Source organism: Heterocephalus glaber, unplaced genomic scaffold (assembly GCF_053883595.1).
Source record: "Heterocephalus glaber isolate CG9 unplaced genomic scaffold, H.glaber_assembly_v1.0 deba00001481, whole genome shotgun sequence".
NCBI classification, from domain to species: domain Eukaryota; kingdom Metazoa; phylum Chordata; class Mammalia; order Rodentia; family Bathyergidae; genus Heterocephalus; species Heterocephalus glaber.
In genome coordinates, this window is record NW_028258317.1 from 4586362 (window position 1) to 4612296 (window position 25935).

General features: G+C 39.1%; 1 protein-coding gene across 10 annotated transcripts in view; it reads right to left on the bottom strand.

Moving 5' to 3' along the window:
- Positions 1-6350: 6350 nt before the first annotated feature.
- Positions 6351-25935, bottom strand: part of Znf462 (zinc finger protein 462) — a 160789-nt gene continuing 141204 nt past the window's right edge. For all 10 annotated transcript variants that reach the window (XM_087183599.1, XM_004848173.4, XM_004848168.4 and 7 more), the window contains exons 11-13: positions 16719-16851; positions 10201-10324; positions 6351-9184 (exon numbers count right to left, since the gene is read on the bottom strand). In XM_087183599.1, coding sequence (XP_087039725.1) covers positions 8977-9184; positions 10201-10324; positions 16719-16851 — 465 coding nt within the window. In that variant the 3' untranslated portion in view covers positions 6351-8976. The remainder of the gene's footprint in view (positions 9185-10200; positions 10325-16718; positions 16852-25935) is intronic.

The window sequence follows — 25935 nt, forward strand, 5'->3', positions numbered from 1 at the left end:
CTGCTGTAGTCTACGAGAGGCTGCATTCCTCCAGCATTGTGATGTGGTTTTTAGAAGTCATGCATGCAGTCAGCTAAACCAAACGAAGCTGTTTCATTAATGGGAGTGAGCTCAAGAGAGAAATTGTGAATAGAAACAAGGCAAGTTTACTTTCCAGCCCTAATTCAAAAAGCTAGATAATTAAGTGGGTGGGGAAAGGAAGTGTCCCTTCAGATTCCTAGAGTGACTCTCTCCTTTATTTGCTGGCAGTGGTGGTATGTGTATGTCAGTGGAGGGATATTTTGAAGGAAGTCCTACCAAAAGGTCTATTCCCCAGGCTTCTCTGGGCAAGCCTTTTCTGTTGTATGGAGAACAGCGATAACTGTTTTCAGTTCGGTTCAGTTTCCCTTTCCCTCCACTCAGTTCTCTTTCACGTGGGCTTCTCTTAACCTTTCTGCCAACTCATTCTACCTCTCACTTTGGATCCTCCTCAAAGACAAGACTCAGCAGCATGACCTCCACTGGCCCCCATCTTCCACTGACAAAACATGGCTTTCTGGCCCTTCCCTGTTTTGTTTCCAAGGCCACTTGCTTTGCAGTGCACTGGAACACACTAGGAGTTTGCTTGTCAGTTCCCAGCAGCTGCCAGAGCCCCTTCCCTCCTGTGTAATAAACATGTCCAAATCACTCGTATTCTCAAAGGAAGTCTTCCCTCAGGGCTGTCTCTCTCGAGCTACGGGTCTGCACTTGCCTGCTTGCTTTCTTCAGTCAGCACTTTGACACAGTCCACCCTGATTGCCATGACCAGGTGTCTCCACTGCCATCGAAGCCAACTCTGGCTTCTGCTCCCCTCACTCCAGAGCAGTCAACTCTGCCGTCTAATACTCAGGCCAAGGGGACCTCACTGCCCCTTCTCTGTCCACCTCTGAGTAAGAGAGGAGGAAGATGGTCAAGGTGAACTTAAAGGGGAGTGCTGGTGTTCAGTTCTCTGGTATTTTCTCAGAGAGCTCTTGGAATTGCAGACAAAGACATTTTTTTCATCTACCAAGCTGCATATTTTTACTTAGATATTTAAAAAAGCAATATCAAGCTCTGAAGGAAAATGTAACATTGATGCCAAATCAGATGAGAACTAACACTTGGTATCAACAGGAATATATTTGAATTTAAAAAGGCTAGCTGCATCTGACAGCAATGTGTCTCAGCTACTTAAAGTCTGAGCTGGGTTGGGGGCAGGGAAGAGAACATTTCATCATCCATCCATCCATTTCTCCCACAGACATTCATTGAGTCCTGACTCAGGGCCAAGTTCTGTGTAAGGCACTAGGGAGACAAAAAATGAATAAGACAAAGAGAAGCGCATGGTGCAGTGGTAAAGAGAATGCATGTTGGCTATTTGCAGTGCTTCATATCTTCTGAGCTGTTCTTGGCCAATTCTAACCTCTCACCAAGGGTTCTAACCTGTAAAAAGGGACTACTAACAGTAGTCATTTCAGATATTTGCTAGGATTCTAGTGAGTTCAACACTAGATCCTTTTATCCTAAAGATACATCCATTTGGAATCTGTGACTATGACCTTCTTTGGAACAAGAGTCTTTGCAGATGTTATTAAGATGAGATCATCCTGGACTAGGGTGGGTCCTAAATCCAATAGCTAGTGTTCTTAGATGAGATGTGAAAGGGAGAAGACCCAGAGCCAGAGGGGGAGAGATGATGTGAAGACAGAGGCAGAGGAGGCAGTACTGCATCTGTGAGCCACAGCACATCAAGCGTTGCCCACTGCCACCAGAAGCTAGGAGAGAGGCATGGAGCTGACTCTGCCCCGGCCTCCAGAAGGAATCAGTTCTGCTGACACCTGGACTTTCAACTTCTGGCCTCTTTCTGTTGCTTTATGCCACCAAGTTTATGACCACTGGCTACAGTGGTCCTCGGAAACTAACATTAGCGCCAAATGGGATGTTGTGTCTCAAGTATTTAGACCTGTTCCTGGTCATATCTTTATTAAGTATTACTAAAACAGGGAATCAGTGGTAGTTAGAGTGAGACTCTGTGTCCAATGACACATCGGGGTCAGGGAGAGCTTCACATCTGAAGTGCCATTTAGGCTGAATGGTAAAGGTCAGGTGATTTCCAGAAGAGGAAAGGAGTTAGCACTGAAAGCACACTCAGGGCAAGTTGTGTGGAAAGGAACTGATATTTTCAGGGAGTGATGAACAGGATGCTTCCAGGCATTTTAAGAACTCTACAATTGAGTGCTATCCCCATCCCGCACAGGTTTATGGGAATGTTTTGACCAACACTTCCTCTCCTATTTCCTACCTGTTCTGCACCTGAGGCTGACAGCAGAGAGGGAAGTGGGACAGAGCAATGTGACACCTTATACTTCCCTCTGACAACTGGGCCTGATCATAGCTCTTTTCATAGCTCTGCTGACGTAATGTGATGGCTGGGGTTGAAGTCTCCCTTCCAAAGGGCTGCAAGAAATCACCAGCAAAAGTTCAGTTGATATGGAGCAGAATCCTCCATTGTACCTTTGCTTTGGGACCTTTTCACTGAGGAGGCTCAGTTACTTAAGGAACACAAGCTAAGTGAACTTGACTTTCAGCTGGCTATCACTGTACAGCAGCTAGACACTGCTTTCCATGGAAATAACAAAAAAACTTGAATAATAATAGCTTAAATCAATTATCTTTCCTTCTTCCAACCTTACCTCAGAAAAAGAAATTCAGGGTGACTGAACGTAGGCTTCCATAACACATCCACAAGTGTGCTTAGGGACCCATCCTCCTTCAACTTTCTGATCGACCAGTGTAATGTATATCTAAAAGTCTGGTACTATCACACTCTTCTGGTCTCATGGTTGAAAGGTGGCTGCTCTATATTCCAAAAGAAATTCTAGAAAGAAGAAAGAGAGAAGACAGTAATGTGAAGGAAGAAGCATAATCTATAACTGGAAAGGAAAAAATTTTCAGCAAATTTCAATAGACTTCCATTTATATTTCAATGGCCAGAATTGGAACACATGGTACTTCTAGAGAAAAAGAACCCGTAAAATGTGTTTTTAAAAGCTAGCTATATCACCACTCCAATTAAAATTAGGCTTCAACTTAATTTCCTAATTTATAAGAAAAATAGGAGTGATAGATATTGGGTGGGGCAACCAACAACCTCACATTCATTTGACAAATACATTCTTTGTAAAATGAATCTGATTGTGTCAATCTCTTGCTTAAAATTGTTTATTGGGTTCACAGTTCTTATAGACATTTCCATGTCTTTATATTGAAACTCTTTGGTGTGGTTTTCAAGACCCTCGTGAATTCTGAGCAAACTTCCTTGATGGACACTCAACATCACCTGCCACTATTTAGGATACCAGGCTCCTAAAATTTTAAACTCTGGTTCTATGCATGTGCCTTCCTCTGTCTGGTAGATTCCCTCTCCATCCTTTTTCTCCCTGGCATACCCCACACCAATTGCTTAAGACTTTGTTCAATGATTCACCTTCTCCAGTGTCATACATTCTTAATCCTTGAGGCATTCAGTCCTTCCCGCCTCATATTTCTAAACCATCTTATTATATTGCCTTGTAAATTGCTTGTGTGAACTCAAAATGAAGTCAACATAGGCAATTTATCATTGATGGATCCCATCAGCTTTGGCACCATAGCTTCCAGTCAGGTCCAGAGCCAGATAAATCTGTTTAAGTATTCTTCCTCTTCTGATTAAGTAGAATTTTGGTAAGATTCAACACTATTTTAGAGATAGCTAAACCTGAAAGTCTGGCCTCTCAGTTGTGAACAAATTGACTATGTTGAAATATGCAGGAATTTAAAAAGCAAGAAATGCAAGCAAGATGTATGGTTGATATTGTAATATTTATTCTACAAATAAAGAGATCAAGGTACAAAGGGGGCTTAAGTGACTTAGCTGAGATGGGATGCTAAATGGGTCAGCTGGGAGTTGAGTCCAAGTGGTCTTAGAACCTACAGTCATGACCTTGCTATATATTCTCCCTCTCTGTTCCTTTTTGTATGTCCAAGAGTATCATTGTTATTCCATCCATGGCTGGTGCTGTGAAGATTAATAATGCCCTTTTGGAAGCTAATTATACCTCAGGATTTATTTTAGTGAAATTATCCAAAATCAAGGTAGGCAGGGAATCCACAGGCAAGATTTGACTACATCATTTTGCAATATTGCAAAAATTAAAAAAAATCTGAATATTCAATAACACTCAGGAGTATATTTATGTATTTCCAGTCAACATGTAATGTAGCTCTGAACAGTTTTTAGTTATGAAGACTCTATAGTAACATGGAAATTATTCATACTATTAAGCAAAAAGGAACATGTTGCAAAACTGATGACCATTAGAGCCATATGAACATTGCCAAGGAATGAAAATGGTAGAGAATATTCCTGGATGCTAGTGTGGGAGGCATTAGTGACTTTATTTTGATGTCTCCTTTAAAACTTTACATTAATAATCATAATTAAAAAATAAATTTTCGAGTGCTTCATTGACTCTTAAAACTCTATCTTTTGGTTCCTTTTTGCAAAGGAAGAGAGAGGTATATTTTATTATATCGCTTATTCCTGAGAGCTGGGGCCAACACTGGGGAGCTAGTGGATAAGTAAGGACAGATATAAGAGAAGAACATATCACACAGTAATTTTTGTTAAGCTTAAGGCTTGAAGGCATACTCACTATGTCTGAGTAGCCAGTTTCTTATATGCCTACCTACATCAATGACATTCCCTTACCTGGATGGAAAAACCAGTCACTCTTCAAGATCATGCTTCCATCAGCACAGTGCATTCAAAGCTTCCAGCAAGCCCAGCATCTTAATTGGTAGATTTAATGATCTAAGTATTGCATCTCTATCCTATTTGTAAATTGTCAAAAGACATGTGTCATCTGTCTGTCTTGTTCTCTAGAACCAAATATATGCTCAAAAATACCAGCTAAGTGCATTGGCAATGGGACCAGCATCCTGCACTTTGCAAAGAACAGAGTTTCTATTTCTTCTACTGTCCCTGAAGGAATATTTTGCTATTTTGGACTGTGGTGGATGCTTTTGGTTCACATTTTCTTCCTAGGTGCTCCGATATACTAGACCACGTGCTTCCCAGCTGTCTTGTGGGTAGGTGCTCCAAGACAAGAACACAATAATACATGGACATAGAGGAGCAAAGCTGCTTAGTTCATGGTGGCCAGGAAACAGAGCATGGGAACTGTCAGGAAGGGGCTAAGGACCAGATATAGGTCCCAAGGCCACACTCCCATGACTTACCCGAACACATCCAGAAATGTTCTTGTCTTGGAGCCAGCCAACCATAAATTGAAACCTCCAAATTAAGCCTCTCCTCTTTTATGTTGTGGGAGTTGGGTATTTTGTACTAGCAATGGGAAAGCTAAGATACAGTCCCAGCAAAGGCTGAACATTGGAGAAAAAGTTAGCAAGAAAAATGTGATTCCAACTGATTGATCCTTTTTTTTTCCTGCCTTGCCTACTAGTCAAGCTCAGAACCAAACATGTGGCTTATGAACAGCTCATGGAAGGTGTTTTAGTCAACTCACAACTATCATCACTTTATTACTCAATACTCTTTTTCCTTTTGGGTCCCGATTTACCTAATTTTATTTACTTTATAGTCTTGTGAGTCTCTTAACACTGTCAGTTTCTAACTTCCTTTTGGTGAAGGGAATCCACAAGATGAGGAAAGGTGAGAACCATGTTTTTAGAATAAACTCTGGACAAATTATCTTGAGCTTTCCTCGCAACATTGGTAGACACAGACAGTATAAATCAGCTGAGTTTAACAATTGAAGCTAGTGATTTTTAACTGTCTTCTCTGTTCCACGACTACTAATTTTTTCTTTGATTTATAACAAGGTAGCTCAAAATATAAGTGAATGGTGTCAGTTTGGTGCAGGATGCACAGTAAGAGTAGTCTGTGGCTCAGACTTTCATGAGGTAAGGCTAACAACATGGACATGGTCTGTCAGTGGCTGTGACTTGGAGTTAGTTTAAAGGGACTATGCTCACAGCCTCGTTTCCGGATGACATTTAAGCACTGGCTCTTCCCCCTGAAACTTCATGTATCACTTTCACATTTTTGATGGAAGACATTCCCTCCATAAAATTCTCCCAGTTGATGATGAATATCTGATGTAGAACTACTGTATTAACCGTGTAAAATCCTAGCTCACACCTCACTTTTAATTTTACCTTTGCTTTCCACACCTGTGTGGACTCAGTGGCTTGAAATCTCTTATGCACATGCATTGAAAGGTAGTGCTATATCATTCCCACATTTTCTCTCTGTAGTCACATCCATAAATGATTTACAACAGATGCACATAGACACATGTGAAAAAATTCTTTATTAATTTCTCACATTTCATTACAAAATGTATGTTGCAAACAACTTGAATAACCTACTTGTGGGTTTTATTTATTTTTTGTTTTGTTTTTAAACCCTTGGCTTCAAAGACTCAGGATCTCCCCATCTTTTATCAAGTATTGAGAAATACTGATTATTGGAGTCAATAGGTTATTGTTTTGCTATTTATTTTCTTCTCTCAAGCTCTGAAAAAAATGTCCTCTGTATAAATTAAACAACAACAAAAAATGTTGTAAATTCTATGTCATTACAGTCAACAGAATTATAATAATGCATCCAAAATGTGCAGCCACAAAATATCAGGTATATGTTTGAAAAAGAAAAAAAATGACATTCTAGCCTTGTTAAAAGGATAATGGTCCCATATTTTTATTAACAGGTTAGCAAAACAAAATCCAATGGATTACAATATTTACATGTTATTTGAAAAATAATGCAGTGATAAAAGCATGTCACAATTATTTTCTTTTTTCCTTTTTCTTCCTTTTTTTTTTTTTTTTGTTTGTTTTTTGGTAACCATTACAAACACCCAATCCAGGTATGGAACTGTTTAATACATTTGAAATGAGGCCAATTAAAAACAAATATGGACACAAAATTAATCTTTGTCTAGATAATTCACACTTTCCCCATTTTCTGGTTTCCACATGATGGCCCCCATCCCTAGAAAAAAATTAAATTAAATGTTCTACAAATAAAAATTCTTAACTGCAAAAAAAATAAAAGAACAACATGCTTTTCAAGTAAGCACTTACTCCACAAATGCAACATCTTTCCATGGATTTTATTTGAAGCTGTGTGGGACACTGTCATCTCAGCAATCCCCCTTCCCTTTCTACCCTCCCCCCTCCCCCAACCCTTCCAAGTTAAAAAACAAAACAAAACAAAACAAAACATGAAAACCAAAGGACTCACACTCACAAACGTGCGCACAGACACATGCACACACTCACACATCCAAGCACACACGCAGTCAGGCTTCTAAAACCTAGGCTTCAAGAAAAGTTCTTCTCTACTTTTTGGAATGAAACCCTTTGTTCACAATCAGAACATATTATAAACGTAGACTTAGATGTAGTCTAAGCTGCTCCCTCCAGAAAAAACTAATACAGGGAAACAGAGCAGCTGGCAGCTAGATTAAAAAACAAACAAAACAAAACAAAAAAAACCAAAGGTAGTTCTCCAGGCTCCTTGTAGGATATATGTCATTTGTTTTCCACTCTCGACAAAGGGATGGGATTCTAGCATATCCCCTCATCCCCTTAAAATAAATGAGAACCCCCTGTAAAACACAATGCAAACAAAAACACAGATTTTAAATCACACACAAAAGCCAGCCCATCCTAACAGAACTTATTGATGTGAGACGGATAATGTGTTAATTTGACAAGTAACAAAAGGGTGAAGAGGACCTCTTCGTCTGGCCCACAAGCTGCATAGCTGTGCCGAAAGTTTGGTTCTTTAGTTAAATAAAAAATTAAAAACAAAACAAAACAAAAAAACCCGAAACAAATAAAAACAAAGTTAACCTCTTTGTTATTTCCACGTTTAAAATAAAAACATTCCTATTCACAAAAAACTAAATCTCCCTTGCCCCCAAATCAAAACAATAACAACACACACACAAAAAACAATTTATATGAAAAATTGAATTGTGCTGTGTTTGTAACACTCAAATCGATAGAAAATAAACATGTGGCAAACAAAACTCCACAATCTTAAAATTAGCTCACATGAATCTACCAAATTCTAAATTATAGTTGAACACTAATAAACAGCTTACCTGGAATAAAGGATGATAATTCACAAACAGTTGTCTAATAATTAAAGTCTGTTTCTTTTTTTTGTTTTGTTTTTTACTAAAATAATTAAAAAAATCACAGTATTTTAAGAAATAAAACCCACATGGGGATTTTAAGCACAATTTGTGTTCCTTTCTTTAAAACTCTTTTTTTTCTCCATTCACCATCTTGCCCAGCAGTTCTCTCTACATTTAACCACAAGGGCGACAGGTAGTACTGACAAATGCAGAGAATTCCCTTGGTTAAGTTTGAGGTACTAGGAAACAGGTGACTGTTTTATGCAAAGCAGTTTTTTGTTTGTTTTCTGTTTTTGTTTTATTTATTTATTTTTTTCCCAAAGCGGCTGCAGTTAGGTCTTGAAAAAGCTTAAGGTATTAAAACTAGAAAAACGCACTAAAAGGTGTGCGTCCAAAAGTTGTTCCCCTATGAGAAGTCTTCTACTGTCCCGGAGCTTCTGTTTCAACACACTGTCCAAGACCGCCATGGAGTGCACCATGCCCATGGAAGGCGCTTCCATATCCACAACAAAGGAAACGTCCATGGTGAAGATCCAGAAGGAAAGATGTAGTGATGGAAAAGGAGCCACATATTCCAACCATTTAAATAACTTTAATTTACATACTCACTCACACAGGTACCAGTGCTTTGAAAATAGATTGTTCAGTCCTAAAAAGCAGCTTTGTTCTGTCTTCTCTTTACTGTCCCTCCCTTCTCAGCCCATGCTGGCCCTCCCACTTTTCATCATGGTTCAAGTATGGTTTGATTAAGAATTTCACCAAACTTTTATTCTTTTTTGGCCTCTGCATTCTCCAGGAGAGATTTGTCGGCAGCTACTACACAGATGGCTACTGTTTCATTTTTTAGGGAAAAGTCTATCCCAATTGGCTCATCGTCTTCCTTTTCCTCTATGGAGGGCATTGTGATACTGTCCTCCACCATCTCTTTTGGGTGGATCTCTTCTCTGATCACTTGCTTGGTGTCATTCAATGACCTGCAATAAGCATTTATGGAAGGGACAAATGAGTATATAGGCTTTTATTAGCTGAACAAAAAACGCTGTCCTTATTTCCTTGATCCTAAATAGCTTTTGGGGGTTTCCTTTGAAAAACCACTATGGATGTTGGATTAAATTGCCAGTGATGTACCCCTGCTGTCCGTGTAGGTCATGTATTTCTGTGGATTTTAAAAGATTTGAACAACAACAAAAAATCCATTATTATACCGTTTTGATTACACCATGTTTTTTTTTCCAGACTAACATAATGGTTTCTACTGTGTCACGAGGGGTAAATTAGGAAAACTGTGTCATGTTCAAATTCATCAGCTTAGCCCAGAAGCTTGGAGATCAGCTATATTTATTAAGATGAAAAGAGCAACTCAGGTACTAAAGATTTATTGGGTAGATACAGAAATAAATCCTAGAAATAAACAAAAAGCAAAAACTTGAGGATAAAATCTATATCTTGAGAAACTTAGTTATATTCTTCGAAGCCTAGACAATTGAAGTTTTGGAAAATTTTCTCCAGAAAGGACTGAACCCAAGCTTCTCTCGGGGTCTGGTGGACTAAGGGTGTCTTGGCGAGGGAACAGTTTTATGTTCAAGGATCTGAAAAGTATCTGACAGGTGTGCTGTCACCTATTTGGGACACCGGCAGAAGCTGTCTCTGTCCTGAGACAGGGCACAGGGATAGTCAAGGCCACTCAGGGAATGGTCTAGCACAGAGGCAGGAATAGAGGCCACACATTTAGCCCCTGATACATGCTCTCTAGTAGAATGTCATGCTCATAAAAACTAAAGAGGCAATGGCTAGAGAAAACACTACTTGTGCATGTGGACTGGTGAGGGATTTGTCATCCATAATGGTTTCCCTCATCTGGGTGACTCTTTAAAAACCAACAAAGAGACCTGATCCCTTCTTCATGGCTGAGGGGAACCAAACAAGAATCTCGACCTTCCTTTTCCCCTCTCATTTTGGATGAAGGTGTTCTCGGGATGGCCCGACTTACATGCCATGTCTCAGCACGTGCCTTTCCCACTCAGAGCCCTGTGAAAACGCCCGTCCACAGAATTCACACGGAAAGCGCCTCTCAGGGTTAATAGCAGCCCCATGGTCAGAAAATCTCATCAGCTCTGCAAAGAGAAAGCATAGGTGTTAACTGTGTGCTATGTGAGTCAGCAGAAGAAGCAAGTCCACACTCACTGGTAGGGCCTCTCCTCCCTCACCTGCAAAGCCACTCAGAGAAAGCACTTTCCAGACTCGTAACTCTTAGGGTTTCCCGAGATGCATTCCTCTAATAGCTCCCTAGAACTGTTCTGGTTCCAGGCTCCATGCTTCTCCCTTACTCCTCATTTTCCTAGCTGGTGTTGTCACAAGTAATCAGGCTCTTTCTGGCCAGAAGAGCCTCATCTGCCCATTCTTAAGGCATCTGAGCTTTCCTATTTTCCCATTTTAATCTCTCCTTTTGGTATGGTCTCTATCAGTGCCTCATGGTTTGGCACCTATTCATTTTCTATTTGGCACAGGTTTATCTTTGCTCAGTAAAAAGAATACAGGCTACACAAAAGCCCTTAACCCAGTTAGTCATTGTAGACATCAGGGCTTCTGCTTCTTCCAAGTGAGGCTGGAGCCTCAAGACTGTGGTCATCTGTTATGGATACCATCATCAACACCTTCCAGAGTGGTTAAGAGCCCTGAGTGAGATCTATAAGCAAAGAATTTTGTGTGAACATGAATCTGGACAACTGGTATGCAAAAACATGTGCCTGGCCAATGAAGGATCCTGGCCAACTGCCTGACACCTACCCTTCAATCAGTGGTATGCACGAATGTGGGGGTATACCGGCATTTCTGGACCGGTCTGTTCTAAGCATCCAATATTGACCTGGTTGCTTTGTTTCTTCTATGGTGCTAGGCAATGTTAGGGGTTTGCTAAGTGTGGATTGGCCAGGCTAATTCTTTTCCGGCCACACCTCCTGGCAAACTCAAAGATGAGAGCTTATATGGCCTTTGTGTTCTCCTAAGTCCCAAGCCCATATGTTTTTCATTAGACCACAGAGGGCCAAGTCTTCTTGTGGTAATAACAGCAGAACTAGAAGACGGTCCTTCAGCCACACTGTCAAGAGAGGGTAGAACTTAGGGAAATGCTGACCATCTTTATATATCTGACTGCTCTAGGCCCACACATATAAGATGTGACAGGAAGAGATCTCCTGGTTGAAATATCCCATCTCATAAAATCCTCAGGATGACATTAGCAGGATAGGGGCTCTGTGATGCCTTAATCTTCAGCATAAAAAGCTGTGTGAATGGGGCCAGTTTTCACAAAAGATGAAACATTTTCTCACAAATTAAGAAGATCACCATACAAGCCATTAAAAATAATTGCACAGACTATCTTCCTTGATTCTTTTCATTGGAAATGAGACAGCACCATCTGCTCTTCGCATTAATTCCTTAGCAGGGATTATCTTGGGCAAGAAATCAACAGAATGCCTTCCTGACTCCTCCCCAGCGGCATAATGAGAGGGGGTGGGGTGGGCAGGATTCTGCTAGGGTGCATTTTGATTTATTCATGCCTGGTTTCTCCTCTTTCAAAATCCCTCCAAGCTTCACAGGCAGGCCCTGCCCTGTGTCCATGTTAAGTCCTCCTCCAGTCCTGTTTGGTAAGGAGGCTGAGAACCCAGTAGCTGTAAGGCTCTAAATTCCCTAAATTGAGGGTGTCTGATGAAAGTCCAAATTGTCAACAAGGGGAATGTTCCTGGTACACTGACTCCTCTAGCCTTGGGAAATATGAAACCAGTCATCTATTTTTTCCAAAGGCACATGCTAAGTTTCATCCTCAAAGGAGGAGGCCACTCATTACCTGTCACACTTCAAATGGCTCTTCATCAGCCTGAGAGCTGTGCTACTTCCAGAAGCCCGAGTGTCTGGCAAAAACACCCCGAGGCTATTGTCTGCTGCTTCTTCTTGGCAAGAATTTACTGAAATGGTGGAAAATAGATTCTAGGTCTATTCAAAGGAGGAGGGACAAAGGAGGCTGTTCTTGCAAAGTGGGTAAGGGGGAAGGGAAGGTTAGGCTTGTTCATTCCCACTGACATGTCTGGGAGTCACTGGGGAAATCCCCTGACCTCTGGGAGGAATACACACTCCTCCCTCCATTGCGTTTTCTCCACGGGAATAAGGCTCTTGCATGTGTGTGCTGCACTTTCCAGTGACAACAGAGACCATGCGGTTCTTTCCAATTAAGCCCATCTAGCTTGATGTGGTGGAGCCAAATGAGAAGGAGGAGGCCAAGCCGGACAAGCAGGGAAAATGTGCTCTACATCCCACACATATCTCAACTGCCATCTTTTCTAATTTCCCATATTTGTTTTAGTCACAGGAAGGAAGAATAAAATAGATTTCTGCCTTATAATGTTCCTAATCTCTAAAATAATATGCACTCGGTTTCAGACATTTAAGAGTCATAATATCCAAGGAGGAATAATTTATTTCCTGAAGAGCAACAGCAGGGCCACAGAGAACCAGGAAGAAAAAGAAGCTTTTGTATCCTCTGTCAGAAGCATCCTCTCCCGGAGTACTCTTGTAATAGTGCACAGATGTTAAGAATTCATTGTGAAGAACAAATTTGTGAAATGGTTTAAAAAGAACAAAGAAAAAGCCATGTTCCTGCGATCACAACCATTTTCCTTCTAAGAAATGGGTGACTACAGCCCTGAATCATAAATGTGCTACTTTACAAGAACAATCCATCTATATGATAAGGATATTTTATTTCCTTGTGCATTTTTCAAGTTACCATAGGCTTGGGGTTTTTGACAAGCTCACACACACTGGCTGTCAGTCTCTGATGTCTGTCTTGCTCAGAAGCACTACTGCCAAACTGGATCCCCAACTTACAAAACCACAGTCCTCTGCCCTGGCTGTCAACAGGAGGGTTGGGTGCTGATTAGGAAATGGTCTAGGGAAATCCACAGAAGGAAATGGTTCACCAAATAGGCCCACTTGAGCTCACAGCCTGAGCAAGGAGGAGAAATAATAAAGAAATTCTGCATTTAAAAGTGCACCCTTAGGGCCGGGGATTTAGCTCAGTGGTTCTGCCGCCTGCCTCGCAAACACAAGGTCCGGAGTTCGATCTCCGGTACCAAAAACAAAAAGAGCACCTTTAAGCGAGGTCCCAAAGGCCACTGAAACCACAATTTCAGGGCCAAGTCCCCTTCAATAAAGCACATATCACTGCCCCAGGGGTTGGGAAAGTGGTACGTAGTATAGGAGGTCTTGCTGAGAGTGGGGGCACACGCCTGCAATCTCAGCCCTCTGGGAGGCTGAGGCAGGAGGATTACAAATTTAAGCCTAGTCTGGGGAATTTACCAATTTAGTGAGGTCCTATCTCAAAGGAAAAAAAAAAGAAAAGAAAAAAAAGACTGTAGCTCAGTGCAAAGGCCCTGGGTTCAATCCCAGTACTGGAAAGGAAAAGAAGGAAGTTTTACTTTTGGAGCCACAGGCTCCACTACAACCTCTACTGTTTTTTTGTTTGTATGTTTTACTTTGAACAAGCTCTTAAATTTTCTGTAGCTTTATTTTCTCATTTGTAAAATGATAATAATGATACATTGCAGAGTTAACATTTATTATGTGGCTAATATGCTCCAGGAACTAGGCTAAGTTATTGAATGTATGTGTGTGTGTGTGTGTGTGTGTGTGTGTGTGTATATTTACTTATTTGCAGTTCCAGAGAAAGAACTCAGGACCTCATACACACTAGGCAAGTACTGTACTATGCCACTAACCTATATCCCTAGAGCCCTCACTTAATTTCTATTATGGAACCACAAAAGACCCCAAATAGCCAAAAAAATCTTGAACTAACTAAAGTTGGAAGTATCTCATTGCTCTTTATTTGTTTTGTTTTTTGAGATAAGGTCTTGCTATATAGTTCAGGCTAGGCTTGAACTCCTTATGTAGTCCAAGCTGGCCTTGAACTCACAACAATCCTCCTGCCTCAGCCCCCCGGAGTGCTAGGATTGCACCACAGGCATCCACCACCACTACTACAAAGTTAAGATAATCAAAACAACATGGCACTGGCATTAAGAGGCACATAGACCAATGCAACAGAATAGAGTCCAGAAATAAGTCCACATATTTATAGCCAATTAGTTTCTGAGAAAGCTGCCAAGAACACAATGGGGAAATGACAGTCCCTTCAATAAATGTTGAACTGGATAACATGCATGCAGAAGAATGAAACTAGAGACTTATCTCACATCGAATTAAAAAAAAAGGTCAACTAAAAATGGATAAAAGATTTACAAACATAATGCCTGACATTGTAAACCTACTAGAGGAAATCAGGGGGATAGCTCTATGACAGTGGTCTGGGGAGTGATCTTTGGGATATAACCCAATAGCATAAATAACTAAAAACAAAAGAAAATAACAGAACAAAGAGAATCTACACAACAGGAGAAAATATTTATAAGCCATACACCTGATAACTGGTTGAAATCTAAAATATATAAGGAAGTCAACTCCACAGTAAGTAAGCAACTCAGTAAAAAAAGACAAGGGATCTGAATAGACATTTCTCAAAAGAAGATATAAAAACAGTCAACAGATATCTACAGATGTTCAACATAGGTAATATGAAGATGAAAATTAAAACCACAATGAGATATTACTTCACGAATGGGTATTATAAAAAAGGTCAAGTATTGGTGAGACTATGGGAAAAAAAAGGGATATGTGCACACATTGGAACTGCTACGTGATCCAGCAATCTCACTCCTGAGTTTATGTGCAAAGAAAATGATATGAGCACGTGCTAGAGGCATCTGCATACCAATGACCACTGCCCCAGTATTCATAATAGCTGAAATTCAGAATCATCCCGAGCTTTCCTCAATGGATGAATAAAGAAAATGTGATATACATACAGGCTGGAATATTACTGAGCATTATTTAGCTTGGTGAGCAAATCCCATCACTTGTGACAATTTGCAGAAGTCTAAAGAATATCATGTAAAAAGAAACAAGCCAGGCACAAAAAGACAACTACTGAATGATCTCACTCATATGTGTAATTTCAAAAGGTCAGACTCAGAAGCAGATAATATAATGGTGGTTACCAAGGGTAGGGATGGGGAACTGGGGGGGATATGGGTCAAAAATATGAATTTTTAGTTAGATAGGAAACATAAGTTCAAGAGATCTATTGTACAGCATGGTGCCTATAATTAGTGACAACATATTGTATACTTGAAATTTGCTAAGAATATACTTTAAGCGTTCTTGCCACAAAAAAGTATGTGAGTTAATACACAAATAGTTAAATTTAGTCATTCCACAATGTATATGTATTTCAAAATATCATGTTGCACATTAACTATATACAATTTATAATAAAAATAAAGTGTTGAATACAATACCAAAGCCCCATATATAAAGTTTTATATATATATATATACATATATATTTATATATTTAAACTACAATCTTAGGGGGTAGTTCATATTATTATAATTTTATGGATGATAAATGCACAAGAAGATAAATTATCCAAAGTCCTACAGATAGAATATAGCAGCAGTGAGAGCCAAATTCACACAGACTATTATGTGAGATGAAAGAAAAAATGTTATATATAAAAGCTACCAACACTGAACCTGGCAAGTAATGATGCTCAGTAACAACAACTAATACTATTCTCCTCATCACTGGGATGATCCATAATGTTTATTTCTCATATTCTACATATGCTTTTGATAAATCTGCAATAACTAAAGTAATATATTCCAAACTACACCCTTGTGTGTATAGTCTGGAAATTTCCACAATATTCCACATTGAACAATACAGAAAAACAAAACTTTCAATGCCTACAACTAAATATACTTTTGAAACCTTTCTATTTTGAAGTAATTATAGATTTGCAAAAAGTCAGAAAAGTAGTTCAAAAGTTCCATGGAACCTTCCTGAGTGTATTCTGTAAATACATGATGGAATGAAAAGAGTGATCTCTCTTTTTTCCTACAAAGGGAAACACAGTTCAAACTGAGGGGTTAAGAGAAGGGCCTTGCAGAAGGGCACATGGGGAGGGCTCAAGCTCTTTGCAGACCCCCACTATAGTCCCAGAAATAGTCATTTTAAATGAGCATTCAATTCCAAGTTCATTCTCATTCCTCAATAGCCTTTCAGTGTCATTTATCTGCAGTCTGCCTGTCCTCATTCTGAAGAGTCCCTAGATACTAGTTTTCCTTGTTAAAAACACATCACTGCCATATATTTTAAAAACACACATATATCTCTAATTAGGGAGAAAATATCTGTTTTCCTTGGAGTTTCTAGAGCTGGTAATAGTTTACAAAGAGATGGCCCCTGATGTTTCTTAAGGCAGTCTGTTCTGCTACTTAACTAAGAAGGATTATTCCTTCTGTTACTCCCACAGCAGCCTCCTGCCTCCCTTCTGTCTCACCACGACATGGTGAATGCCATCTGGGACTCAGAGAGCAGGAGGAGACTAACCTCTGTCTTCAGCCTTGCTGTTCATTTCTTCTTCCTTATCCTCATCATCACTGCTGGAGCTCTCCATTTTTTCCTTCATCTGTTCCAGCTGGTCCAGGTTAACCCGTCCAACCAGCTCAAAGTTACGGCTTACCTGAAAAAGATTCAAACAAAAGATGTAATAATGAGGTACACTGAATGAGGTTCTCCCTGTGGAGACCGTTCCAACATCATTTTCCTGTGACTGTTTTTGGAACGAAGACTGAACAACTCAGGTGTTTAAGAGGTCATTTTCTTCATGTCGACTCTCAGAGATGGGTGTGTCCTGTGTTCCCAAATCCACCACTTCCCTGGAACTTCAACACGGGACCTTCCTTACCAGACTTGGTAAGAAATATGAGTACAAGAAACAGGAGGCCAAACGTACTGTGAAGCCTAGGGTATTCAATAAATATCTTTCGAGTTGAATTCAAAAGTGTGACTTTCATAAACTACCCAAACTTCACAAAATGGGAGTAAAGAAACTCTGCAAGTGTCCTGGCCTCGAGCAGTGAGAACCACAACCTTCTTTGCCATGAACCTTCTCTGTCAAGGGTTGTGGGCTGTTCCAGTTTAGGCCCCTGACAATGATTTGATTCTTACTCTAGTTTAGGTGGAAGACAATACTATTGCTGTTAATTTTCATACTATATTTGGAGCTTTCCAAAGAGTATTTATCATGGCTGGGATGACCTGAGAAAAACACAAGTGACTACCTCCTTTAAAAGCCCTTTAAAAGCATGAACTATGGTTAGTTCTTATTTATATAAAATGTGGTTAGAATAATGAGAGATTTTAACCTTTTTTCAAAATATCATTCAAGGCCAAAAAAAAAACTATACTAAGAAAAGTTTAATAATATCCCATTTTGAGTTATCAGATCAGCAATAGCACAAAATTCACCTTCTGTTAGCCTGTTTTCAGAATCTCTCCAGTTGCATGCATAAAATTATCAGGAATGACATGCCAGGACCGAAGTCATAAACAAGCACAGGCTACTCCTCTGTGTAAACCACTACGCCTCCCTTCTTAAGGGGCAGGGGAGGTGTGTAACAAGGATAAATGAGACTTGGTTCTGGCCTCCAGAGGCTCACAGGTCAGCTAAGAGGGAAGGCAGACTCATGAATTAGATTCCAAGGCAGATTTACATGGCTGCCACGGTAGAGGCAGAGTGTAATGGGCACGGGAGAGGAAAGAGAGAATTTACAAGACAATTCCAAAATATTCTCTGGGACCAGACTGGAACAAAGATTTGCTGAGCACCACCAATTCCATATGCCTGGCAGATGGGAACACCATCATTGGCTGTGACAAATGTGAAAGAGACTCAGAGTATCAGGGCTAGCAGACATCCCGTGAAAAGGTTTAATATTGTCCCAACATCATATAGGAAATAGGTACATTGCAGAGGAGGGAAAGAACTCAGGAAAATATGCTCTTTTAAAATAGGAGAAACAACACATTGCTCTGTCTAAAATGGAATCCATAAAATCAGTTAACTTTGAAAACAAGTCACAACAGGATGTCTTTATCGCTTATTTTAAAGTTTTAAAAAATTAATAAAGTGAGGAGGAGGAAGAACTCAAGTTTAAAATCTTTACTTTTGCCTTTTCTTCTCTAAGTCCACAGAAACAGCCTCCAAAGGCTTGCTAAAGAGGGTTTTATCTACTACTCCTCACCCATAAGAGCTGTATGAGTTTTTACTTTTTTTAAAGCAAAAAAGCAAAAAGAATTAGCACAAGAAGCATAAACTTTGAAATCAGACAGAACAGAATTCAAGTTCAGGGTTTGCTGTAACCTTGACTATATGTCTTCCATGTTAACACTGTGCCTGAAACATAACAGTCCCCTCCCCCAATATAATTTCCTTCCCCTTTCTGGGAATGCGGGTCTTTTCCAATCTTGGCATTTGGAAATGCTTATAACAAACATTATAAATACATATTTAGGAAGTCTTGTTTGGCCACAATGTCTACGTTTTAACCAAATGGCATTTATGACACATATTTCAATAAAAATATTCTGCCTTGCTCGTTTTTGAGGAGAAATGAGCAAGGTCCCTTCCAATTTGCCTCATTTTAAAATGTTTGAAGAGAAACTATTTTAAGTGACCAATACGTAGAAGGAGCCTTTTCTGGACCACTTGTTCACTTATTGAAGTAACCAGGGAGACTGTAAATATGTATAAAAGACATGGGGTGCGGGGTAGTTTCCAGGAAACAGAAACAATGAAACCAAGAAAGCCAAGAAACAATCCTTGAGCACCTTTAATACACATATTCATTCATTCATTCATTCTTTCCTTTCTTTCATTCATTCAGCATGATCTCCCCGAGGTTCGTTCTGCGCCAGGCCCTGGTCCTTATTGGAGCTCCTGCTTCTTATGGAGCTTACAGTGACAGAAGGAGATCTGTCACCAAACCAAATGTTATTTTTTTCCATCCTTCTGGGATTTTTTGAGCACTGTACTTGTCCATTTTCCCATAGCCATCATCCCTTAACTAGAAAACTGTTAACATTTTGAATTCTACACTATTTTAAAATAGTGTCTGACATTTTCATGGTAGGATGTTCATCCTGGGCTAACCCACAGTTTATTTATCCTGAAGATTTCTACAATTTTTGCAAGGCAATTAAAAGATTTAAAAGTAAAAACTAAAAATTTTGCTATGTAATTAGCAGATTTTAAAAATAAAAAGCCTTTGTAGTGTTGGATTATTACTCTATTAAAATCCCCAAACCAGTCATCCAAATCTTAATCTGAACACAAAAGGAAGACTCTTTTCTTTTTTCACATTTCCGAGCCCATCATCATTTTTACCTGGATTATTGGAACTGCCACCTCCTTGTTGGCTTCCTGGGATCTAGTCTCATCTCTCTAGTATCTATTCTCCTGTGTGGTCGAAACTTTTTTTTTTTGCCTTTAAAAAATTTAAATCCCTTCGTGTCAGTCTCTGCTTACCCTGAGGATAAAAATCTAAAGTTTTTACTGTGGTTTACATAGCTGGCTAGTATCTCATTTTGGCCCAGCTTTTCCAGCTCCCACCCCCATCCTGATCTTACTGAGGTTCCTGGAAGAAGCTGCACTATTGGGGTTTGCTTCTGCATCTGCCGATTCTTCCTTTTGAAACTCTCATGCTCCTTGATGCCTTGGCTCAATCTTCCTGCCTGGCCTCTGTCCCTTCATCTGGGACACCTCCCACACTCTCCTCCTGGGTTCATATCATTTCTCTGGTTCCACAGTGTCCACACTCCCCCTTGGAGAACACCTCATTAGAAATTGTGTATGTCTTGCCTCTTCCCCACTGAGCAGCAGATTCCATGGGGACAGATCTTCTGTACATTTTACAGCTAAATCTCCACTGGGTCGCACTGGCTAGATTAAAATGGGTGCTGTTAGTGCCTTGTAGTTACTACTGAACATCTTCATTTTATTTTTATATATATTTTACATTTTTTTCATTAACATATTTTTCTCATATAAAGAGTCACACAGAGGGCCGAGGATTTAGCTCAGTGGTTTTGCTGCCTGCTGCGCAAGCTCAAGGACCCGAGTTCGATCCCCGGTACCAAAAAAAAAAGAGTCACACAGAAAATGTGGAAAAGGACCGCCCAACTACCTATTCAGAACCATTAACAAATCACTGCATTCCTGTCCTTCAACTACAGATTATTGTCATTTCAATATCATATTAAAATATACAAGTGTGTCTCTTGATTTGTTATTCCTTGTGCAGGATATACATCATTCTCCAAATAAGTATAACTTTTAATCACTACAGCATATTTCATCAAGTGGATATCTTATAGTTTCCTTGACTGTTCCCCTATGCATATACCTTGGGTTACTTCTGGATTTTTCACTACAAAAATGTAGTAACATGCCAGCCGTTGTTGGGCACCCTGGAAGGCTGAGGGAGGAGACTCCCAAGTTCAAGCACAGCCTGGGTAACACTTGTTTCAAAATTTAAAAATTAGCCAGGCATGGTAATAAGCCTGTAATCCCAGCACTTGGGAAGCTGAGGCAGGAGGATCACTGGAGTTTGAGGTCAGCCTGGGCTACATAGTGAGTTCAAGGTCAGCCTGATCTACATAATGAGACCCTGCCTTAACAACAACAACAACAACAAATCCCAAAATCACATAAACTAAAAATCAGCTGAGGATATTGCCCCAGTGCAAACCCCTTGTGTTCAATTCTTAGTATAGGAAAAAAGATACAGTAAAAACCATTTTGTATGTTAACCTTTCTTTCATGTTAAGTTTTAATTTTATAAGCAAAATTTCAGATGTGAAGTGAAAGGGTCAAAGTCAAATATATTATTAAGATTCCAACATATGCTTCAGTTGGCTTCTGAAACAATCACAGTGCTCCCTGAACCTGCCAAATTGAAGAATATTCACTTTTTTTGCTGGAGAAGAGAGTAATTTATTACCTTGAAGTTCCCCAAAGAAAGGAGAAAGAGCAAGTCAAAGAGTTTGAGATCTAAAACCCCCTTTGCAGTGTTTTGTAGCTAAAAGAAGGCATAGATGTTCCTGAAGTGTGTATTATCTAAATATGTAATCATTCAGACTATATAACTGTATGCTGATCCTTATAACTTGTGAGGATCACCTTTGAATGTCCACTAACCCAGGGTTCCCCGCAAGCTGCTGACCCAGGTCTGGTGGTAAAGTCAGCGGTGCAATAAGAATGCGAGGTGAAGTGAACCTTGACCGGCAGATGCTGAACCCCTGAACAGGAAGATGATGACACTGTGAAAGCCCCTCCATGCTCAATTAATGTGCAACCTTCACAATATTATTTTTCTATTTGTTGGCTTTTAACCATTCAGCAAAATGAGTTAGATCTTTTCCTAGCACATATTCCCACACGTTCGTCTTGTTCTAATACGATGTAAAATAAAAACTACTGGGTTGATCATACATTTTCATGCTGTGCTAGGGTGCCAAACCCAGGGTTCTAAGAGGGACTGATATAAACATGTTTGTTAATGTCAGAGAAGCAGACACTCATGTCTTCAGATTACACTGCAGGCATCTAGTGGGGCAGATTAGGATGGAGAAAGTCCACTGGACCTTCGTAGAGTTACAGACCTGAAACTCCACCTATTCACTTAACATTCATACCTTCAAAAGGAGATGCTCATATTAGCTAATACTGGATCCACTGTTAAAAAGAAAAACCAGAGTGAACTTTTTATTTCTAGAAAAAGTGACACCAGAGAACATGGGAAGCGCTGACCTGCCTCTTCCATCACCAATGCCCATTAGTCAGAAACTAAGAATGCATAAAGGTGCAAAGGATTTAAATGACTATGACATGGTCTGGCAAACTTTTTCTGTAAAGAGACAGTTAAGTAAATATTTTAAGCTTTCTGAACTGTATAGTCTCTCTCACAACTACTCAATTGCTGTTGTAGCTCAAAAGCCACTATAAGCAATACATAGATGAGCATGGGTAGAACCTGGTAAATTTCTGGCTATAGAAATCCAAATTTCATATAATTTCACTTGTTAGAAAAGATCATGCTCATTTTTTTTTCAATTATTTAAAGATGTAGAAACCTCTCTTAGAAAATAGGACATATAGGGTCTGGGATTTAGTTCAGCGACATAGTGTCTGTCTGGCAAGCATGAGGTCCTGAGTTTGATCTCTGGTTCCAAAAAAAAAAAAAGAAAGAAAATAGGACATATAAAAACAGGTGGTTTACTCCAGTCATGTTTGCTAATCTAGGCTTATAATATCAGGTGGTATACCCAAGGATCTTCCTTGCATGTCTTTGAAAATTGGAAGAGGGGTGAGGAAAGAAATCAGCAAAAAAAAATTTCAGCCAAGTATATTCTGGATGACTTCTTTCTTTCTTTCTTTCTTTCTTTCTTTCTTTCATTCTTTCTTTTTTATTGTTGTACCAGGGATTGAACTCAGGACCTTGAGCTTGTGAGGCAGGCGGCAGCACCACTGAGCTAAATCCCCGGCCCTTGGATGATTTATTATAAGAAGATGGTCAAGGGTGCCTGCAGAATTTTTTGTTTTGAATTCTCAGATAAGAACACTTTAGACAGAGTTTTTGTAAAAGCTTCAAGAAAAGGACATTCAAAATTCTTCCATGGTGTTATAAATGGTAGGATTTATTCCTTTTTCTGGCTGAATAATATTCCATTTTATATATGTATCACATTTTCTTTCTTTATCTGCCAAAAGACATTGAAGTTGTTTCCATGTATCAGCTATTATGAATAATTTTGCAATGGGAGTGGAGAATTTGTGGATCACATAGTAGTTCCATTTTTAATTTCTTGAGGAACTTCCATGACTTTTTGCATAATAGCTCTACTAATTTATTTTTTCATCAACAGTGCACAAGGGTTCCCTTTCCTTCACATATATCAAAGCATCACACCATACACCCTAAATACAATTTTATTTAGCAAATATATCTCAATAAAGTTGGGTGAAAAAAGAAAATGAACAAAAAGAAAGAAAGGAAGGAAGGAAGAAAGAAAGAAAGAAAGAAAGAAAGAAAGAAAGAAAGAAAAAAGAAAGAAAAGGGATTTAGCCAGACAAATCACACAGGCAGTATTAAAATATGGAAGATGAGCCAGGAAATCTTACCTGCTCTGCACTGTGCTGTCCTCTTATTTTATAGATACCTCTATCATGCACAAAACATGCTGAGTTGTGACTCTTTAAGCCTTTCTTGCCTTACTTGTTTATAAACTGTTCTAGGGTAGCAAATTTTTCTTATTTAGCTTTATATTCTCGGTGTAGAGTATAAGGTCAGCTGTGTAGCTGACACACAACAAATGTTCTCTGACTTTACTGGTCAGTTGAAATCCCATGGAAGATCACAAAGTATAAAGAATTCATAATATTCCCATTCTTTTGTATCCCATGAAATAAATTTGCTTGTTAATGAGAGAATATAACTGGATACTTTCTAAAAGATCTTGTAATAACACTTATCAAATATATTTTATGTACTAAACATATCCAACAGTCTTTCCTTATATTGCTTAAACCTTAAGACCACTGTGTAAGATATGCATTATACTATATATTTGAAATGAAGAAAACAGAACACAAAACAAGTGATTAAAGCTACTTATTTAGACTCCTATCTTCAGATGCCACAGCTCAAGCTTTTCCCCTCATAATGCAAATCTTCTGTAAAAATGCAAAGTTAGCCAGGCTTGGTGGTGCATGTCTGTAAACCCAGCACTCAGGAGGCTGAGACAGTAGGATCGCCAAGAGTTCGAGGCCAGCCTGGACTACAATGGCCAGACTTTGCCTCAAAAAACAGAAGCAAAATTACTCACAAAATATGTGAAAATCAGCATGGTTATACTAGCTGAGCATAGGATAAAGGAAGAAAAAAATCTTGATAACAATGTTCTGCTGCAAAATTTGATGGGACAGTGGAGTAGGATCCTTTGAGAAGTTTTCTTCAAAATAATTCTTTTAAGAACAGTAAGAATAAAGAAGTACCCAGAAGGATAAGATGCACAGAATTGAGGAGGATATCTACTTCCTTGAGTTGAAATAAAAAAACATTTCTTTTTGTCAGTTCTAAATTGGCCAAAGTCCAAACTAAGTCAACTCATTTGGAGAATCTTGGCAAAACTCCAGGCACAAGTTCTCAAGAAAGACTGGTGTTATTAGAGTCTCAGAGCTTCACTTTTGGCCAACTGAGTGGTTACCAATATCCTGGACATGTAACTCAGACGAAAAGAGGCTGATGATGCAGCCACATTGTGCTTATTTGAACAAACAGGATACTTAAAACTTCTGATTTGAAAAGTGATCTCATTCATTGGTTTATTTAATAAACAGCTACTGAGATGCTATTGCATGCTAGGCATCATGCTGCATTTTGGAAGGAAGGACAAGAATATGTCTTCAGAGAGGAAGAAGAAATGTCTTGAGGAAGCTTGGGGAGCTAAGCAATTATCTTTTACCAGGAAAATGAACAGAGTTTCAAAGTTTACAGATAAATAGCATTTTCTAAAATTGAAAATCTTCTTGCCCATCTACTTCTGGCTTCTCTTAAATCTATCATTGAAAACCAGCAAAACTCAAATGAGGAAAAGCAGAATGAAATGACATAATTTTCCACAGAAACTTTCAGCTTGCAGAAATGTAGTATTTAGTTAAGAAATTAAATGCAATTCAAAAACAAAAAAATGTGGCCAAAGGTATATTTTATGATTTGGAGTGGGGGGAGGTCTTTTTAAAATTTATACTCATTTTCTGAAAACTAATGTTCTGTGAGATTTTTTTCCCCCTCACTGTCCGTTTTACTAACCTAGAAAACCAAAGAATTTTATTGGAAAACAAGTGTTGGCCATTCTTTTTGGGGTTAATATTATGTGCTTCTCCAAACTGGCAAAAAAGTAAAAGATATGAATTTTTTAGAGTTCAGTTGCCGGAGGCCCCATTTGTATAAAAAATTAAAAACATTTCAAAATAAATTCAATTAGTAAATGTGTATTGCCTGAATAGACTATCCTTCTAAATTTAATATACCTAACATGACAATTTTATGAGCAAACCAAGTTAGAGATAATATATTTTTATGTTCCTTAAACTAGCAAAAAGACTCTAGAACCATAAAGAACACTAACAAGGTATTGCATATACTTAAATTTTCTTCCAAAAAGTCTGTGTTTTTCAAATGTGAGAAGTACAAGATTTATTTTTTCCCAAGAATCTAAGTTTCCTATAAATGCTAAGTCTTCATCTCTCAGAACTGCTAATAAATGGCAATGCTGATAGATATTTCATTGTATATGTGAGTGTGTGCGTGCGTGCATGCGTGTGTCTGGAGAGAGAGAGAGACAGAGAGAGAGACAGAGAGAGAGAGAGAGAGAGAGAGAGAGACTGAGACTGATAAGACAAAATAAAATAGTCTTCCAGAAGACCTAGTGAGATCAGAAAATGACAGGGAGTCAAAGGATAATAAACTAAAATTGCCTGCACTGTTTACTTTGGATCCCACGAGATTACAAGTGATTCCTTGCTCACTGGCAAAAGATAAAGGTCTAGGAGAACAAGATTCTGTTTGTCACCTATAAAATGAGGGTTCTGATTGTCATCCTTTCTCTACACACTCTGGCTTCTGAGGATAAACATGGCAGCCTATATCAAGTGCACTTGACATTTTAGATCTTAAATGGAATGATATATTTGACTTCAAGG